Source organism: Chelmon rostratus, chromosome 16 (genome assembly GCF_017976325.1).
Source record: "Chelmon rostratus isolate fCheRos1 chromosome 16, fCheRos1.pri, whole genome shotgun sequence".
In the NCBI taxonomy this organism is placed as follows: Eukaryota; Metazoa; Chordata; class Actinopteri; order Chaetodontiformes; family Chaetodontidae; genus Chelmon; species Chelmon rostratus.
The window spans coordinates 24,687,635-24,705,602 of NC_055673.1; the positions used below are offsets into that span (position 1 = coordinate 24,687,635).

Consider the following 17,968-nt stretch of genomic DNA (forward strand, 5'->3'; position numbering starts at 1 on the left):
TTAAACTTCCGTTTTGAGTACGGGAAACTAATTTACAGCTTGATTTCGTGTTAGTCACGTCTCGCCAATGCATGTAACGCCATAATCACAGGGTCAACAACCATCAATTTATTACGCTGTGATTTAAAGAACCACTGCAGCTAGCATAACGTTGTATTACAGACAATATCTGTCACTTAAGGTCGACTCCGGTTCTTTTACATCTTGAAGCTAGCTAACGTTAACGGTAGCGTTAGCAAAGCAGCCCCAAGTATGGCGGAGGTTCCCGGGACATCAAGTGAGACCATAACGGAGACCGTTCAGACGAGCACGCCGCCGCCGCCCCAGCAGGTAAATGATGAAGAGCTAGTGGCCAAGGACGTTTTGACTGTTTTGATAATGAGTGGTACCGCACTGTACAAAACCGTTCAGTCGTATCTAACACGAAGGAGGCCGCGCTACATGAAGACAGCGTTGATTTTCATAACATGGTTTTCAGCCCTGCCTTATGAAGCCTTTTGAAGCTTCACGAAGCCAAACTTAATGTGTCAGTTATGCCATCTTGAAAATGACAGTGCTCGTTTGGATGTTAGCTACGTGCTATTGATATTACAGCAGCCGTATATCTTTGTACGTGCAATGTTATATGGTATACTGTCATGTAACGTTAACGTTATGCAATAACAATAAGTTCTCTGGTACGGCTCTGGATCCAGGCACACACCAGGTATTAAACCCAGGTTTTCCTGTTGGTACTGTTATGAAAAACAGACTACACAGAATAGCCTTCCCAGTTTGCTGTGGAAGAACTTGATTCGCCTGAACAGACTGTAATCCAGGCCTTGTTGCCCAGCATCAGTGTTGGACCTCGTTAACGCTCTTGTGGCTGAATGGGAGCAAATCCCTGCAGCCAGGTTCCAACATCTGAAAGAAAGTCTGAAACCAGAGGAAAGGAAGCTGTCAGGGCTGCACATCAGTGCAGTTCAACTATCACATGTGGTTTGAATGTACAGATTTTGATAAACTTTGTTCAGATGTCCACATGCTTTGGGCCATGTTGTTTGTTATTTGCCACAAATCTTTTCAATCCCACTGACATCTTTCTACAGACATTGCTTTTGAATAAGTTGGCAGTTGCAGCCTAAATTTACATTAACATTTGCCCAGGACCAATGTTCAGGTAATGGGAACATTCACACACCCATGTAGACATGGATAGAGACAACCCTTATAGGTTTGGACCCAGGACCTTCTTGTCATGTGATGACAGACGGTCAGGTCCATAAATACATTGATGCAATTCTCATTTTTTGGCTCTAAACACCACCACAATGGATTTTAAATGAAGTGACAATGTGCTTTAACTGCAGACTTTCAGCTTTAATTTGAGGGTATTGACATCCAAATCAGGTGAACAGTGTAGGAATTACAACAGTTTGTATGTGTGGCTTTTTTAGGGACCAAAATTAATGGGGCAATTGGCTGCTCAGCTGTTCCATGGCCAGGTGTGTGTTATTCCCTCATTATCCCATTTACAAGGATCAGATAAAGGGTCTACATTTCATTTCAAGTGTGCTATTTGCATTTGGATCTGTTGCTGTCAACTCTCAACATGAGATCCAAAGAGCTGTTACTATCAGTGAAGCAAGCCATCATTAGGCTGAACAATCACAAAAACCCATCAGGGAGACAGCAAAAACATTAGATGTGGCCAGATCAACTGTTTGGAACCTTCTTAAAAAGAAAGAACACACCGGTGAACTGAGCAACACCAAAAGACCCAGAAAACCACAGAAAACAACTGTGGTGGATGACCGAAGATGGCCAAGTCAGTCACCTGACCTGAATCCGATTGAGCATGCATTTCACTTGCCGAAGACAAAACTGAAGGGAAAATGTCCCAAGAACCAGTCCAGTCGCAGTAGAGGCCTGGCAGAGCATCACCAGGGATGAAACCAGGCGTCTGGTGATGTGTTCAAGGCTTCAGGCTGTAGTTGACTGTAAAGGATTTGCAACCAAGTATTAAAAAGTGAAGGTTTGATTTATGATTGATTTGTCCCATTACTTTTGGTCCCTTTAAAAGTAGTAAAAACATATACAAACTGTTGTAATTCCTACACCGTTCACCTGATTTGGATGTAAATGCCCTCAAAGTAAGCTGAAAGTCTGCAGTTTAAGCACATCTTGTTTGTTTCATTTCAAATCCATTGTGGTGGCGTTTAGAGCCAAAAACATGAGAATTGTGTCAGTGTCCCAATGTTTATGGAGCTGACTGTTGACCAACACACCTAGTTTACATTTGATGTTGGTAGCTCACAGTAGACTTCTCACATGTCTCAGGAGGGACGAAGCCTGACAATCAAGCTGAGGAAGAGGAAGACTGAGAAGAAGGTGGAGTGGTCAAGTGACACTGTTGACAATGAGCACCTAGGAAGAAGGTCTTCAAAGTGTGAGTTCATCTTCATTATCAGCACACACACACACACACACACACACACACACACACACACACACACACACACACATAGTGGTTATAGTAACCACTATAATTAACCCATTGGTTACTTCTCTTTGCTGCTTTTAAATGCGATTTAAAATATTGTAATTTTATAGGTTGTCACACATTTTTGGGTCCCTGTATGTTGTGTGATTTTTGGCTGTCAGATGAAAGTTGACGATCTCAGATCATCAGTCTTGAACAGCGGTCCTCACTGTGAGATTCATCCACAAACAGGTTTACATTTACAGGTTACTTACCAGTTAAAGACTACTGGGACCTGAAGTTCCAGAACTGAGAAGTTTTCTCAAATAAAAATAAGAGGAAAAGAACTAACAGGCACATACAGGGTTTATGGATTTGGATGGTGGATTAGGATCAGATCAAAAGTTGTCATAATCTTTTGTATCAGAAGTAAATAACTGCTTCTTCGTTCTCCTGCTGCACTTCTTCATTCATCATGCCAAACAGCATCTTCAAAGCTATTTTTACCACACTCTCTTTATGTTCTTACTGTTTCTGACCAGAAATGTTTGAACAGATGCTGTAGTTTTGATTTTCAAACTTACAATCCTGTTTACAAAAAAATTGGGACACTGTGTAAAATGTAAATAGAAAAAGGCTGTGATGATTTGCAAAATACTGAAACCCCAGATTTAAATGAAAATAACTCAAAGACACACATCAAATGTCAAAACTGAGAAATGTAATTTCAGCCTTTGAAAATGATATCCTCATTAGATGCCAGCAATAGGTTTCAAAAACTCTGATGCATCACTTCTTCTTTTAGCAACAGTTCATTTTGAAAGTGGAATGTTTCTCATTCTCGCTTGATGTGTGATTGCAGCTGCTCAACAGTTTTTTTTACGTTTCATAGTTTGCCAAACATTTTCAATGGGTGACAGGTCAGGACTGCAGGACTCTCAGGAGTCAGCCTCTCTGGGAGGCTCCTTTTATACCCAGTCATGTTGTCAGTTACCCTAATTAATTGTGAGACATTCCACCAGATGTTTTCTTTTAGCATTTCATGACTATACTGTCTGCTGGTATCAAATTCTAAATGAGGATATCATTTTCAAAAAACAATGAATATTTCTCAGTTTCAACATTTGCTGTGTTGTCTTTGTGGTATTTGGATTAAATATGGTGTTTCAGTGTTTTGCAAATCATCACATTCTGTTTCTATTCACATTTTATACAGCGTCCCAGGGTTGTAGAAGGAGGCAGTAGATCATCTCGATCGATCCTCATCCTGTATGTTGTGTTCCAGGCTGCTGTATTTATGAGAAGCCCCGACAGTTTGGAGAGTCATCCTCTGAAAGCGAAGGAGATGATGATGAAGGGTGCGGCAGTGCTCACTGTATCCTGGGCCACGGCAGGAGAGGCCATGGACAGAGAGGGAGCGGGGGTACCACAGTGCCCCCAAACTCCGGAGGGTCACACACCCACTAATGAGCACTGCAGGCTGATGGTGGGCTCCACAATAAAACTGCACTTTTTTTTTCTTTAGTTCCATCACTGAGGTACAGGCAGGCCTGGTGCTGTGTTCTAGTCATGACTCAGAAAGTCCCCGCTGCTGGAGCAGGGTTACAGCCTCTGTACTGCTGCTCTGAGAGCAATGAGGATTATTGAATTGGCCTAATTTAAAATGCTGCTCTCCTTTCAACAGCTAAAAGCATGCTCAGTATTGTGCCAACTGGCATATGGAACATGAAATGATACCACGTTCACCTCTTACATCTCTTTTTAGCTTTTATCACAAAGGAGAATGCTGTGGTGATAATAGAATTTAAAGGTCATTCCCAGTCTTTTTGCATGTTTTAGCCTTTTATTACAAATCACACACAGTATGCATTACATCACTGCTAAGCATTTTCCAAAGCATGCTGTAAGATGGTACAATTTGAAATGCTTTCCTATTTCCCAGGCACCCATTGGTTTCCTTTCATTTCATTATTCTATAAAAATAAACTTTAAGGTTTGTAATCCATCACAGTGAACATCGGGTTTAGTTACATTTTTGTCAGAGATGTGTAGAAATGCAATTATGGTTGCAATTGAAAATTGTTATCATCAATTAATCTGCTGAGTATTTTTTCTTGTATTGTCCAAAAGTCCAAAGATATTCACTTTGCATATAAAAAAAACAAATAATGGATACAACCATGGTTTTAATACCGCCTGGAAGTTAGAAATAGCTTTCAAAAACGTAGTATGATTGAAAGTCAGCAGCAGTCATGTAAACAACATGTGATTTGTCATAAATAAACTATAACATATAAAAACACTAGTTATGTACTTACTCTATATGGTGTATGTTGTGTAGTGATATCACCTCACTATGTTGGGAAAAAAACCAGCAACATGGATTATTGAAAATTCTGTTCCTTCAACAGCTGAGACATGTTTGCTCTTGTTCTGACTGGTGTAATTAGCATTGAATGGCAGCGCCTGCAGGTGTTTAACCCTTTAAGGACAGACGGTGCTGATGACAGAATTGGACTCTACTAATGTGTTGCATGTTTTGGCCTGATTTTGCCCTTTTCCTACAAATCACACTCATGTCCAGTACATTACATAACAGGGGCCTATTTTCAAGTGTGTGACATAGTGATTTTCACCCCTGTGGTAAAATCAGTGGACAGAAAATTAAGAAACCCAAAACTATTTGGAGTGCTTTGCAAAATGATCATTAGCAGTAATGTTGATGACATGGGATATGTCATGAATTAGCTAAAACATATGAAGGCACAAGTTGTAATGTCATCATAATCAGATCACTGCAGATCCATGCTTGTAATTCCAACTGGAAATGCAATCACCTGCACTTTACCCAGCAGCACATTTGACTTTCAAACTGTGAAGCATCTCTGGAACGCAGCATACAGATTGTTAGGAGCTTTGTAGAGGTGACTCGTCGAAAGGCCAAAACATTTGTCTGACTGTATATTTTGTTTTTGATAAAGTGGCAGAGTTAATTGTACATAATACAGCACATTGCTTTGTTGTTTAATTTGCTGGTCTTAATTCTAAATTAGCTAATACTTGACATGCAGTCGACCACAGTCTGTAGAGTAAAGCTGCAATTACAAACCAGTATGTGAGGAGTGGAATTAGAAGAAGATTGAAGACTAGACATCAACAAAGATATCCCTTATTTAGTTAAGTACTTGCTGTTTCTGACACCAGTTTTAGTTATTGCCAGCTTTTGTGCTGACAGAACACATTACACTAGACTTTACTACATTTTATCTTGATGTGTTTTTAGCACCAACAGTCTGATCCATTTGAGAGCCCAGCCCTGGTACCTGTTCTTCTCCATGAACTCGACCTACCTGTAGATCATTTAACACAAGCCTGTTTTTTTGCAGTTCTGCAAACCTGTTAGAAACTTTATCTGGAGCTGTTGTGATCACAAGGAGACCATAAACCCAAACTTGAAAAGTTAATCACAGTAATCTGGATCATGACTAAAACCAGATGCCTCCTTTCCCTAGAGTCTCCAATAGCAGAAACATTGATTTATCTATCATTTTAGGTGAGAACATGTACATTTTTTTGACAACATGAAATTGTAACTTTCAAAAGAATTATACAAAAATCATAACAGATGATCAGTTAGTCAATCGATGTACCTAACAAATCAGATCCTTAACTGTGTCTGAAGGATCACATTCAAAAGAACCATTTGAACTGGTTGAAACCATGTTACTCTGGGTTACTGAATCCATGTTTGAAGAACACAGTCCTGATCTTCTAACTGTACTGTATAACTAAATTGATGCTAATCTAATTGTTGAAGATGTAACATGACCAAGGATTTTTAAGGTTTTCCAAGACAACATCAATTTTATGTCGAGCTGATGCCTGATGACAAAAATCCTTCAGTTAAAAAGTTGGAGAAGTTGAACCACATTCACTGTCAAATTGACTTAGTTAACCTCGTACATTCATTATTTTCTAGAACAAATGACTGCTTGTTTTGGGCTTGCAATTTTCAAATCATTTTCAGAAGGTTTCCTGGAAAAAGTGACATGATTTGGTCTCAATTACAAGGAAGGAGTGGCAGTGTTGATGAATGAATGAATTGTATCTAATTCCAATGAATTGCTTGTGTAACCCTGAGAGTCTTTCTTCAGAGCACAGCAGGTCAGCAGAATGATGCGTTAATACAGCATACTCCATACTACCAATACTATACAGAATTGTTAGAACTGTGTATAGAGGAGAACATGGATGTCATTAAAATATCAAGATCTGTCATTCAAAGTGTTCATCGTTATAAACACATGTACATATGCATGCTCAAAATACAGTAAGATGAAATCATTACTTTGAAACATCACTGCTCCAAATCTGGTTTTAATTACTTTAAGCTGAAGTGACAAATTTATCTTCAAGTTTCTGTTAGTAAAACAATGGAATGACAAAACATTAGACATTTAGGCACTGAAATGTATTCATGAAGTGAGAGTCAATGTTCATCCAGACAGCTGAGCACAGTTCACAAATGGGTCTACAAATTCATCTCTTGTTTGAGAGTGCCTTCAGTCCTGAGGCTTAAGATGATTTAGTGTTATATTTTGGGTGATAATTTGGCCAATATTAGCTGATCTTTTCACAGATCTACTGGCTGATATATTATTCCTCAGTTTTAAACAGGAGTATTGATGTCAGTATTGGCCTCAGAAGTCCAGGATCTTTTTGGCTATGTTTAGAACATGTTTGAAGGTGAGGGACATTACTAACGGCCACAGCACCAGTTTGCTGTGAAGAATTAACTTCAGCTAAGATTGAAACATCTAATCTCCACCTGTGCTGGAAGAACTGAATTCACTGGACTAAAATATCCAGATTACTTTATCTGGCTAACATAATGTAAGCTTGGATTTGTTATACATTATTGGAAGAATTGGGGGGGGGGGGCAACTTAAAGTTCTCTCAAATTCAGTCACTTGTGTTGAATAGCTGTTTAGCTCTCACTTCCTTACCCAAAGCTTTTGATCGTTTTTGCAGAGCTCTAACTGTCAGTTTGCTGTAATAATTGATTTTGCACGTTGTTCCCTGACAGCATTAGATTCAATGGAAACTCATTAACAGAGGAGTGGTGGTGTTTTTAACTTAGAAATCCTTTGCATTTTTGCATCAGACTAATTGGTTGTTCTTTGCATAGCAGTTAATAATAAATAAGGTAATGCATTTCTGCTAATACAGTCATTCCCCGAACTCCTTGGATGAAGCACCATAGTTGCCCATTAAATTCAGCATTGTCTGTTCACTTCATGAACACTGTTTAAAGACTATGGGTATTTGTGCATTTCCTGCTGTGCTCTGAGGAGTGGCTGACATGTTTCTAAGGTTGAATCAGGTTTTATGTGTGTCCCTGAATCACAGCTAATGTAGCGTAAAGGAAGGGAGAGGTGAAGGTGCATGACTGCTGGCCCAGGGTCTGTACTTGTGTCACAGCTATGACCAAAACTCACCGGATGCAGGCATCATCATCATCATCATCTTTCAGTTTCAGCCCATGTTGTGTGGATTACACTCAGTTCATTTATGCCACCACTTTATGTACTATGTATACACATTGACATTGTTACATATGTACATTGTTCTTGTACTGGTATTGCACCTTTCTGTATATACTATTAAGCATAAGAGAGCAGATTTAATGTGAATTAAAGTTTTGAACTGTGATTAAACTTACAAATGTGTGTTTATCTACACCTTTGCAGATATGAATCAATTTCATATCTTCAGTGAAACATAAATACTAAAGTTTATACAGCGGCCTCACTTTTCAGTCAACTGCCCCATGGCTCCAGATCCCCAGGCAGAAGCCTCAGGTTCACAGTGTGCTTATTGGTTTGTGGCAATCTGGATGCTTCTAACTTTGTTTGGGAATGTGGGGATATCCATAACCGTGGCACAATGTCAGATGACACGATAAGGACCTTAAATCTGCATAAATGATTTTTTTATTAGCAATGAATCAAACAAAGACGTGTTGTTCATATTGAGAAACCCAAGGGGAATTATCACTAATTGCAGTTACCTTCAGCTTCGTTTCCAGCAGCAGCAGGCAGATGTTTTCAGAGAAAATGCTCTTAAAACCCAGTGTACACTACATGCCCAGCAGCAAACAGGACACACAGTTATTACCAGCTGGTGAATATAACGGAACATTTAGCAGCTAAAGAGCATTCTTCTCAGGACTTAACAGAGCCAAACCAGCTAAAAGGAGATTAATATAGATTCATCAGCTGGACACAAACAGGATTCCAAATGAATGCTAATGTTGCTCTGTGTCTGCTGAATGAATCTCTGGATCAGCTTTATGATGTAATGATAAATATGTGATGTGGTGGCGATACATTTCTTTAGGTGGGTCCAGCTTTACTACCTAGAGGCCCAGTCCTGAAAAAGGTCCTGGTGTCAAAATCGAATTACAAGGTGATCCGATACTGTGCTTGCATGGTGCATAATCCTATATGAAGTTGTGTTTACATGACCACATAACAAAGCTGGTCCCAGGTAGTATTCTGATATAATATGATAATAGGCCCCTCATGTCCTGACAGTTCCAGAAGGTCACCATGGTTTGATTCTGAGTTGGCCTAAATAACATTTTATTAGTTGAATGTATGAAAACAATATTTTGCGCATTAACATATTTCAAGTTTTGCCTTGTTTAACTGACAAAGATTACATTTTTCCAATTTCTGGATGTAATTCTCACACTAATGTGAAATGCACAGAAGCCACCTTGAAAAACAAAGCAATTTGAGATTGTGTTCAGTTCAGATGTTGGTGTTAACTGGGGTAATGCTGCACACAGCATTGACCTGCTAAAGATACTACTTGGAAATTGCTTGAGTTCAGGAATCTATCACTTCAACATCATGTCTGCTTTTGAGTTTCATCATATACAGCAAGAGGTTTGACTGGTAAAGCTGGCATAATATCCATTGTAAGGGTTTATCTAACTTAAGGAAGTGTGTAAGAAAACTCAGTGTAGTGTTGATGTACAGATCACAGGATATACTTCCTCTGACTACTCTTTCCAAGTTGAAATGACATAATGGGTATCAGTGAGACCCTTCCTCCTTATTTAAGGAAGCAGTTTCTTAAGCTACAGTGACCCTGCATTAGGTTTGTTGGATGCTCATATAAAATAGCTTTCCTTACATGAGATTATCAGTATTAGTATCACTGCAATAAAAGGCCCACATAAGCAGACAATAAATAAATAGCTACAAACATTTGTGGACATTGTCACCTTCTTGGGACTCAAATTGTTGCTAGAAATTTGGTGCAATATAAAAAAAGCCCAAGATATTTAGACATTGTCTCTACTAAAATGAAATATTGTTATCAAAAATTTCAGTTTTCAAAATCCAATTTTAATGAATGCATCAATACCAGCAAAATCCAAATGAAAACAGTGACAAATCATTTCCAGTACACTCTGTAACATAACACCACAATAACAATGAAATTGACTGGAAAAAATGGCAATGTGAAACCTGAACTACACATCTTTAAATTATCCTATTGTAGCTTGTTATAAATAAAATTAAACACATAGTGTCATAGTGGCACGATGCTCACAGGCCTCTCGTGAAATCTGTTGAAAGTCCAAAAATGATTACATTGACCATTTCCATGTAACTTTCAGTACTAATACAAATCAAATCAAACCACAATTCAAATTCATAAACCCCATGGAGTCAGCTTCAAATTATTTGTTTTTCTGTACTAATAATTCAAAACCCAAAGACAACTGAATTTACTTTCACGTACAAAACAGCAGCAAACTCACAAGTGAAGAAAAAAATGACTCAACTCAAAAAATTCATTACATTTCTGTTGATCAACTAAGACTTTATAGCTCTAAATTGAAAAATTAAACTTCTAAATCTGCAACTTTCATGTTGAGTCTGCACATTTTCAGCCAATTTGAAAATGAAAATAAGATCACTTTACATTCAATTTCATGTCATAACGGCATTGTTAGGCATAGAAGTATACTCACCACTCAATTTTCTATTTGAATTTGGCTGTAATTATTACATTTTTCTGAAAATGGAATTGTATTCTGATTTAGTCATGCATCATGTGGACACAAATCAATTCGATGAAATGACTTCATTTCAATGCCACATTTCACAGGCTGTCATACTGGTAACAAAGGAGATGCAGGTGAAGAGTGTTGTAAATCTATAAAAACATGTACTCGTAGAGGGAGTGTGTGGCCCAAATTTCCACTAAAAGAAATCTGAAAACATTTCAAACAATAAGATAATACAGAAAATGACATAAGGCAAAAAAACAACAACCAACTGTGTAGAGAACACATCAAAAGGTATGTTTGTGCACATCTTTAGACGGAACATTTCCTACAACAAGCAACTGTGATAGTGTCGTGTTCTTGAGTTCATATTTGAGGAATCTCAACTGAATGAAATTCATGTGCTGTATGTGGTTGCTTCCAGGAAGTGCCTCTTTCACAGGTCGGACAGGGTCCTCAATTCAATACAGTATGTGAAAATATATAAAGTACAAAACAGACTCACCAGCAGAAATGATGAACCTTTGATGACTTATAGTTGTAAACAAGTAGGAACCAACACAGCTGAGTGTTGAAGCCACTTCTTCTATGGCTACTGGAGGATTATTAGATAATAGAAAACAAAAAAGGCTGAACCAACCACTGAATTCCATTCAATTAGTCTCAGGTTTCTATATACAGATTTTATTTTGAACACATCACAATGCTGAGTTAAGCAGAATGTACGTGTGCTTAAAGTACAAGTTTCTAAACCTATAGGTCAGCAGTGGTGGTTGCTACTTGCTCGTCCCTCCACCCAGGCTTCCTTGCCCTCGACCAAATTCAGATTTTTGGTCCAGTAAAGACAAAAGTAACAAAAGTACCTCACACCTGGAAAGGAATAGATGTCACAAGTCTGATGTAGGTCATAAATAGCAAGCAGCATGATCACAGATTATAAACACAGTGATATTGCAGTTTGTAGACCATGATTGTAGTATTGTACAAATATAGGTGAATCTGTTGAGCCAAGGGTGATGTGCAAATTCAATTCATTGTGATTATCTGTTGTATGAGTTTCAGGTTAAAGACATGTAATGTGACTGTATATTCAATGAGAAAGATGGTGGCTTAAAGACAGACACTACAGCTTCTGGTTAAAACTGCGCTTCAGTTGCACTCTACAACTGAATAGAACCTTATCAAGGAACCTTATGAGGTGGACTTCAGAATTACATTAGCTTTAAAGTTTATCCCACAGGGAGTGAACACTGGTAGAGTCTGAAATGACCAAACATGAGGAACTGCAGTAAAACTACCCTGGTCTTAGCGGGAGCAGTTTCCTTGTGGTCTCACAGGCACTGAAAATTTTGTTCCCTCAGAAAGCTTTTTTTTTTTTTGGCTTCTTTTTTGTTAAAGCAGTGTTTTGTATCAGTTCACAAGTCTTTCCTCTTGATGGTGATACCTAAAATTTCTGCTAATTTATCTGTATTTGATTGTTTGGGGTTGAAATTTGTTTAAGTCAACAATGCACATCAAGAATGCACCAAAGGCAATCACCTGATTCCAAACAAGTGGACTATCTCCCAGTAAATCATAAGAAAATTAGTCCCACATGACAAGAAATGGAATGGAAACAAGATAAAATGCAACAGAGTATTCCATAAATACTGGGCATCTTTCCTTCTTTCACTCAACAGGCATTTCTTCAACATTTAACAAGCCTATTATTTCTGATCCTGTCGTAGTAGTCGTACAACATAAAGATCAAATGAGGGCAGACCTCTATAAAATGTAGATCAATGGTGTTGAATATAAGGTGACACTAAGTACAAATTCTACAAGTTTGTAATGAGTGTGCAATACAATTCCTAAGTCATACGGCAGAACAAAGTGGTGCAGTGAAACTGTGTCTGTGTCTGTGTCATCCCACTGCTGTGATGTGAAACACTTGATGGAGGTCTGATACAGGTGGACTGATGTTGGTTGACTCCTGAATAGACAGCAGCTTGCAACTCCAAAGTCTGTGGAGACATAAAACTCTTAAAGAGCTAATCTGGAGAACACATATACACACATTTAACACACACAACACTAAGTTCGACAGGTCAAGAAACACCAGCAGTTAAGACGATCAGTGAGGTTGCAAACAAACCTTGAGGTTAGAGAAAGAGAAAACAAAGGTGACCGACAAGATAAAAACCCAAACTGTCTGTTTTAAACATCCCTCAAGTCCACAGACTGACTTCCTGCTTCAACTTTGACGTACTGTCCTGTAGCTGTGTGAATGCAGCTTTCCTGTTCAATGAGGACAATTGGCAGGTTTTCAGGTATGCTCTTGTGGAAACCTGTTGGTTTCTTTCCAACCTGTCTGAGCCGCTGACTGTTTCTTGACCTGTCCGACTTTGTTATAGCAAGTCACCGTGTTTCCTGACCTCAGACACTGTAGTGCAAGGTTATCACAAGTGACAGAAATAATTACAAAGCAGAACTATACTTAATGACAAAAAGCAGATGAGGTCTGTTTTCGGTCATGGCATTGCTTGGTGTGCATGTCTCCAGACAACCAATCAACGGTTCTCTACATAACCACGTGTGAGGATGGAACTGTTAATTGGTGTACAGTATGTTATTATAGTATTTATTTTAACTAAAACAGTGGTAGATCAGAGCCCTCTGGCAAATTAACTGAATTATCTTTGCTTCCCACAGGAATCCTTCTACTCTCTGTCAATGATTCCAGCTGGTTTCACACTAGTCAAACTAGTTTTAAGATGGCCTTACTGTGTATGTGGGTATTTTATGCCAGGTGAGAGCAGCATGACACTGATGACAGTATCTGAATTTGAAACATTTCAATAGCCATACATTAAGCCATAATGTTGTAACATTTAATTTTAATGTTTTTATTTGACCCTTTGTTAAGCCTTGCTGTTGCTGCACCATAGTGTGGTATGAAAATAAAATGTAAAAACAAAATGTCGGCTACTTAAAATGTTCTAATTCTAATTCAAACATTGCTTGAATTGTTTGGATGTTAACGGATAACTTTCGTTTTTTACAACCTGGACCTTATTTGTAGCATTAAATACGACAATTTACTCACCCAGACAACTTTGGTGGCATTTGGAGTCGTTTTGAAGAAATTAGCCCCAGAGGAGCGGCGCGTATATCCGTATAATGCGAGTACTCTGGGCATCCATGCACAGCCTCTATAAACGCATAATCTGCGGCGACACTCATTCATATTCCAATATTTTGTTATGATATGCTGGTGCTATTCCCCTCTGAGCCCGTGGTGGCATGTTATCAACATCCGGCGTCTCTAGACAACTACCTCTGACGTGGATGATGTCATTACTGAACGCTGCGCGCTGCGAGCAGCCAGCCACAACACGGCTGACTCTGCGGCGGTCGGCTACGAATACGCAATAACGAACCATAGCTGTGCCAAACTACAGCTAAACTAGCCGACCGCCGGCTCAGAGGGGAATAGCACCAGCATATCATAACAAAATATTGGAATATGAACGAGTTTCGCCGCAGATTATGTGTTATATAGAGGCTGCGCATGGATGCCCCGAGTACTCGCATTATACGGATATACGCGCCGCTCCTCTGGGGCTAATTTCTTCAAAACGACTCCAAATGCCACCAAAATTGTCTGGGTGAGTAAATGGTCGTATTTAATGCTAGAAATAGGGTCCAGGTTGTAAAAAACGAAAGTTATCCTTTAACTACAGAATAAAAATGCACTTAAACCAGCAATACCATGGTTAGATTTAGGCAATACGTTACTGTTCATGTTTCCAGACAGTGTGCTTAACTTTATAAGAGAGAAGGAAGCCATGAATTTGGCAAATGCAATGGTACCTAATGCAAGTAACTCTAAATTCTGATAGTTGCATCTTAACATCATTCCAAACACATTTGCTCAAGTTTTAGGTTTTTGAAAGACTACAAAAAGACACCACCCTCCAAACTCTTGCGATACCCGTTATGCACATCACATCATCATGTAGAGAAATACAATACTTGATAGGCCTGCCAGTGCCTGGTTACAGTTACTAAGCTATGATTGGATAGCTGCTGTTCAGAGGTGGGGTTTAGATGTATGAACACACTCGCCTTCCTCAGGGTGTCCTGACCCACAATTAAGCCAGAAGTTCTACCAGAAACTCCACGTAACACAGTCTGGTATCATTCTGATCCCTAAACACACTGATTTTACCTCAGCTGTCAGAACATCCATTTGACCAGAGTGAACTACAAGACACAAATTCCATTGTGAATTCTTCATCATCAAGGTTTAATATGATGTTGATGATTTGATTCAGGTTTAAATAACAAACTTGATTTGGATACCTTAGATTAACTAGAATGAGGATAGTAACTAAGACATTTTACTGTTGAAAAATCAAGGTCCGTGCTCTCTGGTGGACAACAAGAGACACTTTCTAAATGATCTCAAACCTAGTTTGGCATTTCTTTACTGCAATTTCTTGTTACTTACCAAAATATGCAATAAGATAATTCTGGCCAATATGCAGTATCAAAATCGCCAATTTATCTAGCACTAAGAGTCCTCTAAGTGCAGCTGTCAGATAAATGTAATTACTCTACAACATAGTAAAATATAGGTATAAAGTAGCACAAAATGTAAACACTCAATTAATGTAGAAGTACCTCAGAATTGTATTTACATACAGTACTGGAGTAAATGTACTTACATGCCAGAGATGTCTAATAGTTCACAAAGACTTATAAAACCCACCAGACAAATTGATCTAAATGTGGAATTAATCAATTACAGACACTATCCAAGATTCATACAAATTTTGATTAAATCCTTTGTGGAGTAAAATAACCTTGCACAATCAAGAAAGTATTGGGATTAAAAAAAAAAAGATATTTCAAATATTGGATCAAGTATTATCGCCACTATGAAAGCAGAGTCTTTCTCTCGCTTTGGCTGTCCATGCTGTGGCTCATGAACAGGGCTCATCAAGCTTCATTATGCATCCCAAAGAGAGAGCTTCACCTAACCTAACTGAAGTTGACTTTAAAGCTTGGTTAAAGCCTCACTGACCTAGCTAAACTACACGCACAGATAATACTACAGCTTCAGCTGTCTGTCTTGTCATGGGCTCCTGTTTGTTGCAGCAGTGACAGAATTTTCTTAGATTGTTGGTTTGAGAGCTTTTGTAATTCCAATTCAAATTATGCAGTCATAAAAACAAAATAATAATGTAACCTGTCAGAGAGAAGAAATCAAAGTTTGGTCACTTTTAGCAGGTGGTAAAATGTAACCTAAACATCAACATCAGAGGAATGAAAGGGCTTACCTCAAGTTCAACTTGTCTTCACTTTGTCCTTAACAGACACAGGTTTTTCTTTATGTTCCCTACTATCTTTCATTTCATCAGTCTCTTTACCCTCCTCGTCCTTTTCTTCTTTATCTTCCTCTAAGCCAAGGATCACACTCTGTCGAACACTCACAGAGATTACGAGTGCCTGTATGATGCCATAGATCAAAGCAAACTGAGGGAGATACTCCTGGATCAACCAGAGTAATCCTGCCATTCCAACTGTGGAGACAAAAAACATAGCCATACCATGAAACCACAGCCTCAGAGCTCCCTGGACCCCCAACACTTCCAAGATCAGCTTGGCAGGGGGGGACACAGTCCACAGGAAGCCAACGACAAACAGGTCAAACAAGTGGCGGAGGAAGTTGAAACAGATCTCGTGGTGCTCTGGTAGGATTTCCACTTTCCAGCTGTGCACAAAGAGCCGAAAAGGAGATGTCAGCTGAGAGGAAGGAGGGGTAGGGGACGGAGGAGGCGTCCCATAGTCGGAAAAGTCTCCATCAATATCACAATCCCACACGTCTCCACTCCGACCATCTCGTTTCCTTTGTCTAAGTCTGTTTGGCTCCATTTTTCTTGGCCATGAAAGGTACGAAGTTGGGAGATATTTCCACCATCCAGAAACATGCTGTGAATTTGCCTCTGTCTCCTGTTTCCCTGCACCAACATCTTCAATTTCCATGGGCAGAAGCTTCTCCTGCGCCTCCCAGTACTCCTCTACTGAACTACTTTGGTCACTGTGTCGTCTCCACCCTCCCCAGATCCAAGAGGTCCAGCCCCTGAGGCCCCAGCCATCACCACCATGCTTCTGGTCCTCTGCTATCACAGTTGTTGTATTCTCTGACACAGCACTGCTTCCCCATGAGCGCGCCCACCCCCATGCTTTGTTCACCACAGCTGTCATGGTTTCTCAATGAACTTGTTGGAGGTGAATTAAAATTGGCAGACACTGCGTTCTCAGCTCCTCTTGCTTAAGTTGGCCAGGCAGCTCAGCGAGCTCACTGTAAAAGCATGCATGTACTGTCAGTTCAGTTGAGAAGTTGCAATACTTGTTCAAAAGGGCTCACGCCAGGCAAAATGAGGTCCTCAGGTCATAGACACACCTGTGGGTGTGTTTGACCAGCTAATCAAAGACAGGGGTGACCCTCCTTACAACATTTAAGAGTAAATCTTCTGGTCTACATCTCTCTCGTTTAACCAGGCGACCTTTGGAGCTGCCAAGGTTACTTTCAATAACTCAGCATTATCTTCAGCTGTTGTTAAAAGCAAGTTAGTCCCGGCTTGCTAGAAGTGACCCGGCTGAGCTGAGCAACGTTTCAGCTCAATGACGTCAACAAGTAACGTTAGTGCTTGACAAACTTGTTTAACTTTCTCACTCTTCTGAAGCACAGTGCTTCATTCTTCCTGCCTGCAAATGAAACACATTTACATTTGTTGTAAACATTAAATCTTCCAATTCCACGTCAACATCAATGCAAGTTGCGTTAGCGAGTGTTACACAGGTCTTGATAGTTGTCGTAGCTAAGCTACGGGTTTTTATTAGAAAACTAAGATAGGTTAGCAACTAAGGTAAGATGGTTTAACGTTTACCAACAAATTTCGGGAAAATATTTGTCGACTTTTCGGTGTCTCTAAAGTAAGGTTAATGTGACGTTAGATAATTAGATAACGAATAAATGCTCACCTTCAGCGACGTTAGCTTGAGTCTGTCTCCTAACTTAGACCATAGCTAGCCCGTCTTGCTAGCATCAAATAACGAGACACACAGCTCAAGTTCCCAAACTTCTGGGTTTCGTGTTGTAAATACACCGTGTTCAAAAAGTCAGCTTCCAACCAGAGCTACCTGGCTACATGTATCATTAACAGTACTGCTAGCCAGCAAAACTACAAGGGAGAGGTCCGCCTGCCAAGTCGGCTGCAACGTTCACCTAATTACGAGAACAAAGAACACGAACTACCGGTTCGGTTTCAACCTTCAAAATAAAACTATGGTTGCCCATCGGTGGTTCGTACCAAGGCTCGTGTACAAGGATCTGACTCTTCCATAGAAACCTCGACGCACACAAAGTTTAC

At 39.5% G+C, this 17,968-nt stretch overlaps 2 protein-coding genes across 3 annotated transcripts; one reads left to right on the top strand and one right to left on the bottom strand.

Annotated features, from left to right (window-relative positions):
* The first annotated feature begins 63 nt into the window (after positions 1-63).
* On the top strand, positions 64-8,166 carry ppp1r11 (protein phosphatase 1, regulatory (inhibitor) subunit 11). Its single transcript, XM_041955316.1, has 3 exons — positions 64-330; positions 2,320-2,428; positions 3,747-8,166. Exons 1-3 carry the CDS (start codon positions 253-255, stop codon positions 3,926-3,928), a joined length of 369 nt encoding a protein of 122 aa, XP_041811250.1. The 5' UTR covers positions 64-252; the 3' UTR covers positions 3,929-8,166.
* Positions 8,167-9,857: 1,691 nt separating this feature from the next.
* On the bottom strand, positions 9,858-17,810 carry c16h6orf47 (chromosome 16 C6orf47 homolog). Of its 2 annotated transcripts, none has more exons than XM_041956138.1 (3): positions 17,580-17,810; positions 15,872-16,896; positions 9,858-12,550 (listed from the first exon to the last, which is right to left on the bottom strand). In XM_041956138.1, the coding sequence occupies exon 2, from the start codon at positions 16,797-16,799 to the stop codon at positions 15,879-15,881; it is 921 nt and encodes a 306-aa protein (XP_041812072.1). In that variant the 5' UTR covers positions 16,800-16,896; positions 17,580-17,810; the 3' UTR covers positions 9,858-12,550; positions 15,872-15,878. The 2 variants fall into 2 exon arrangements, with proteins under 2 accessions (XP_041812072.1, XP_041812071.1); XM_041956137.1 differs by having other exon boundaries at positions 15,872-17,303.
* Positions 17,811-17,968: the final 158 nt, after the last annotated feature.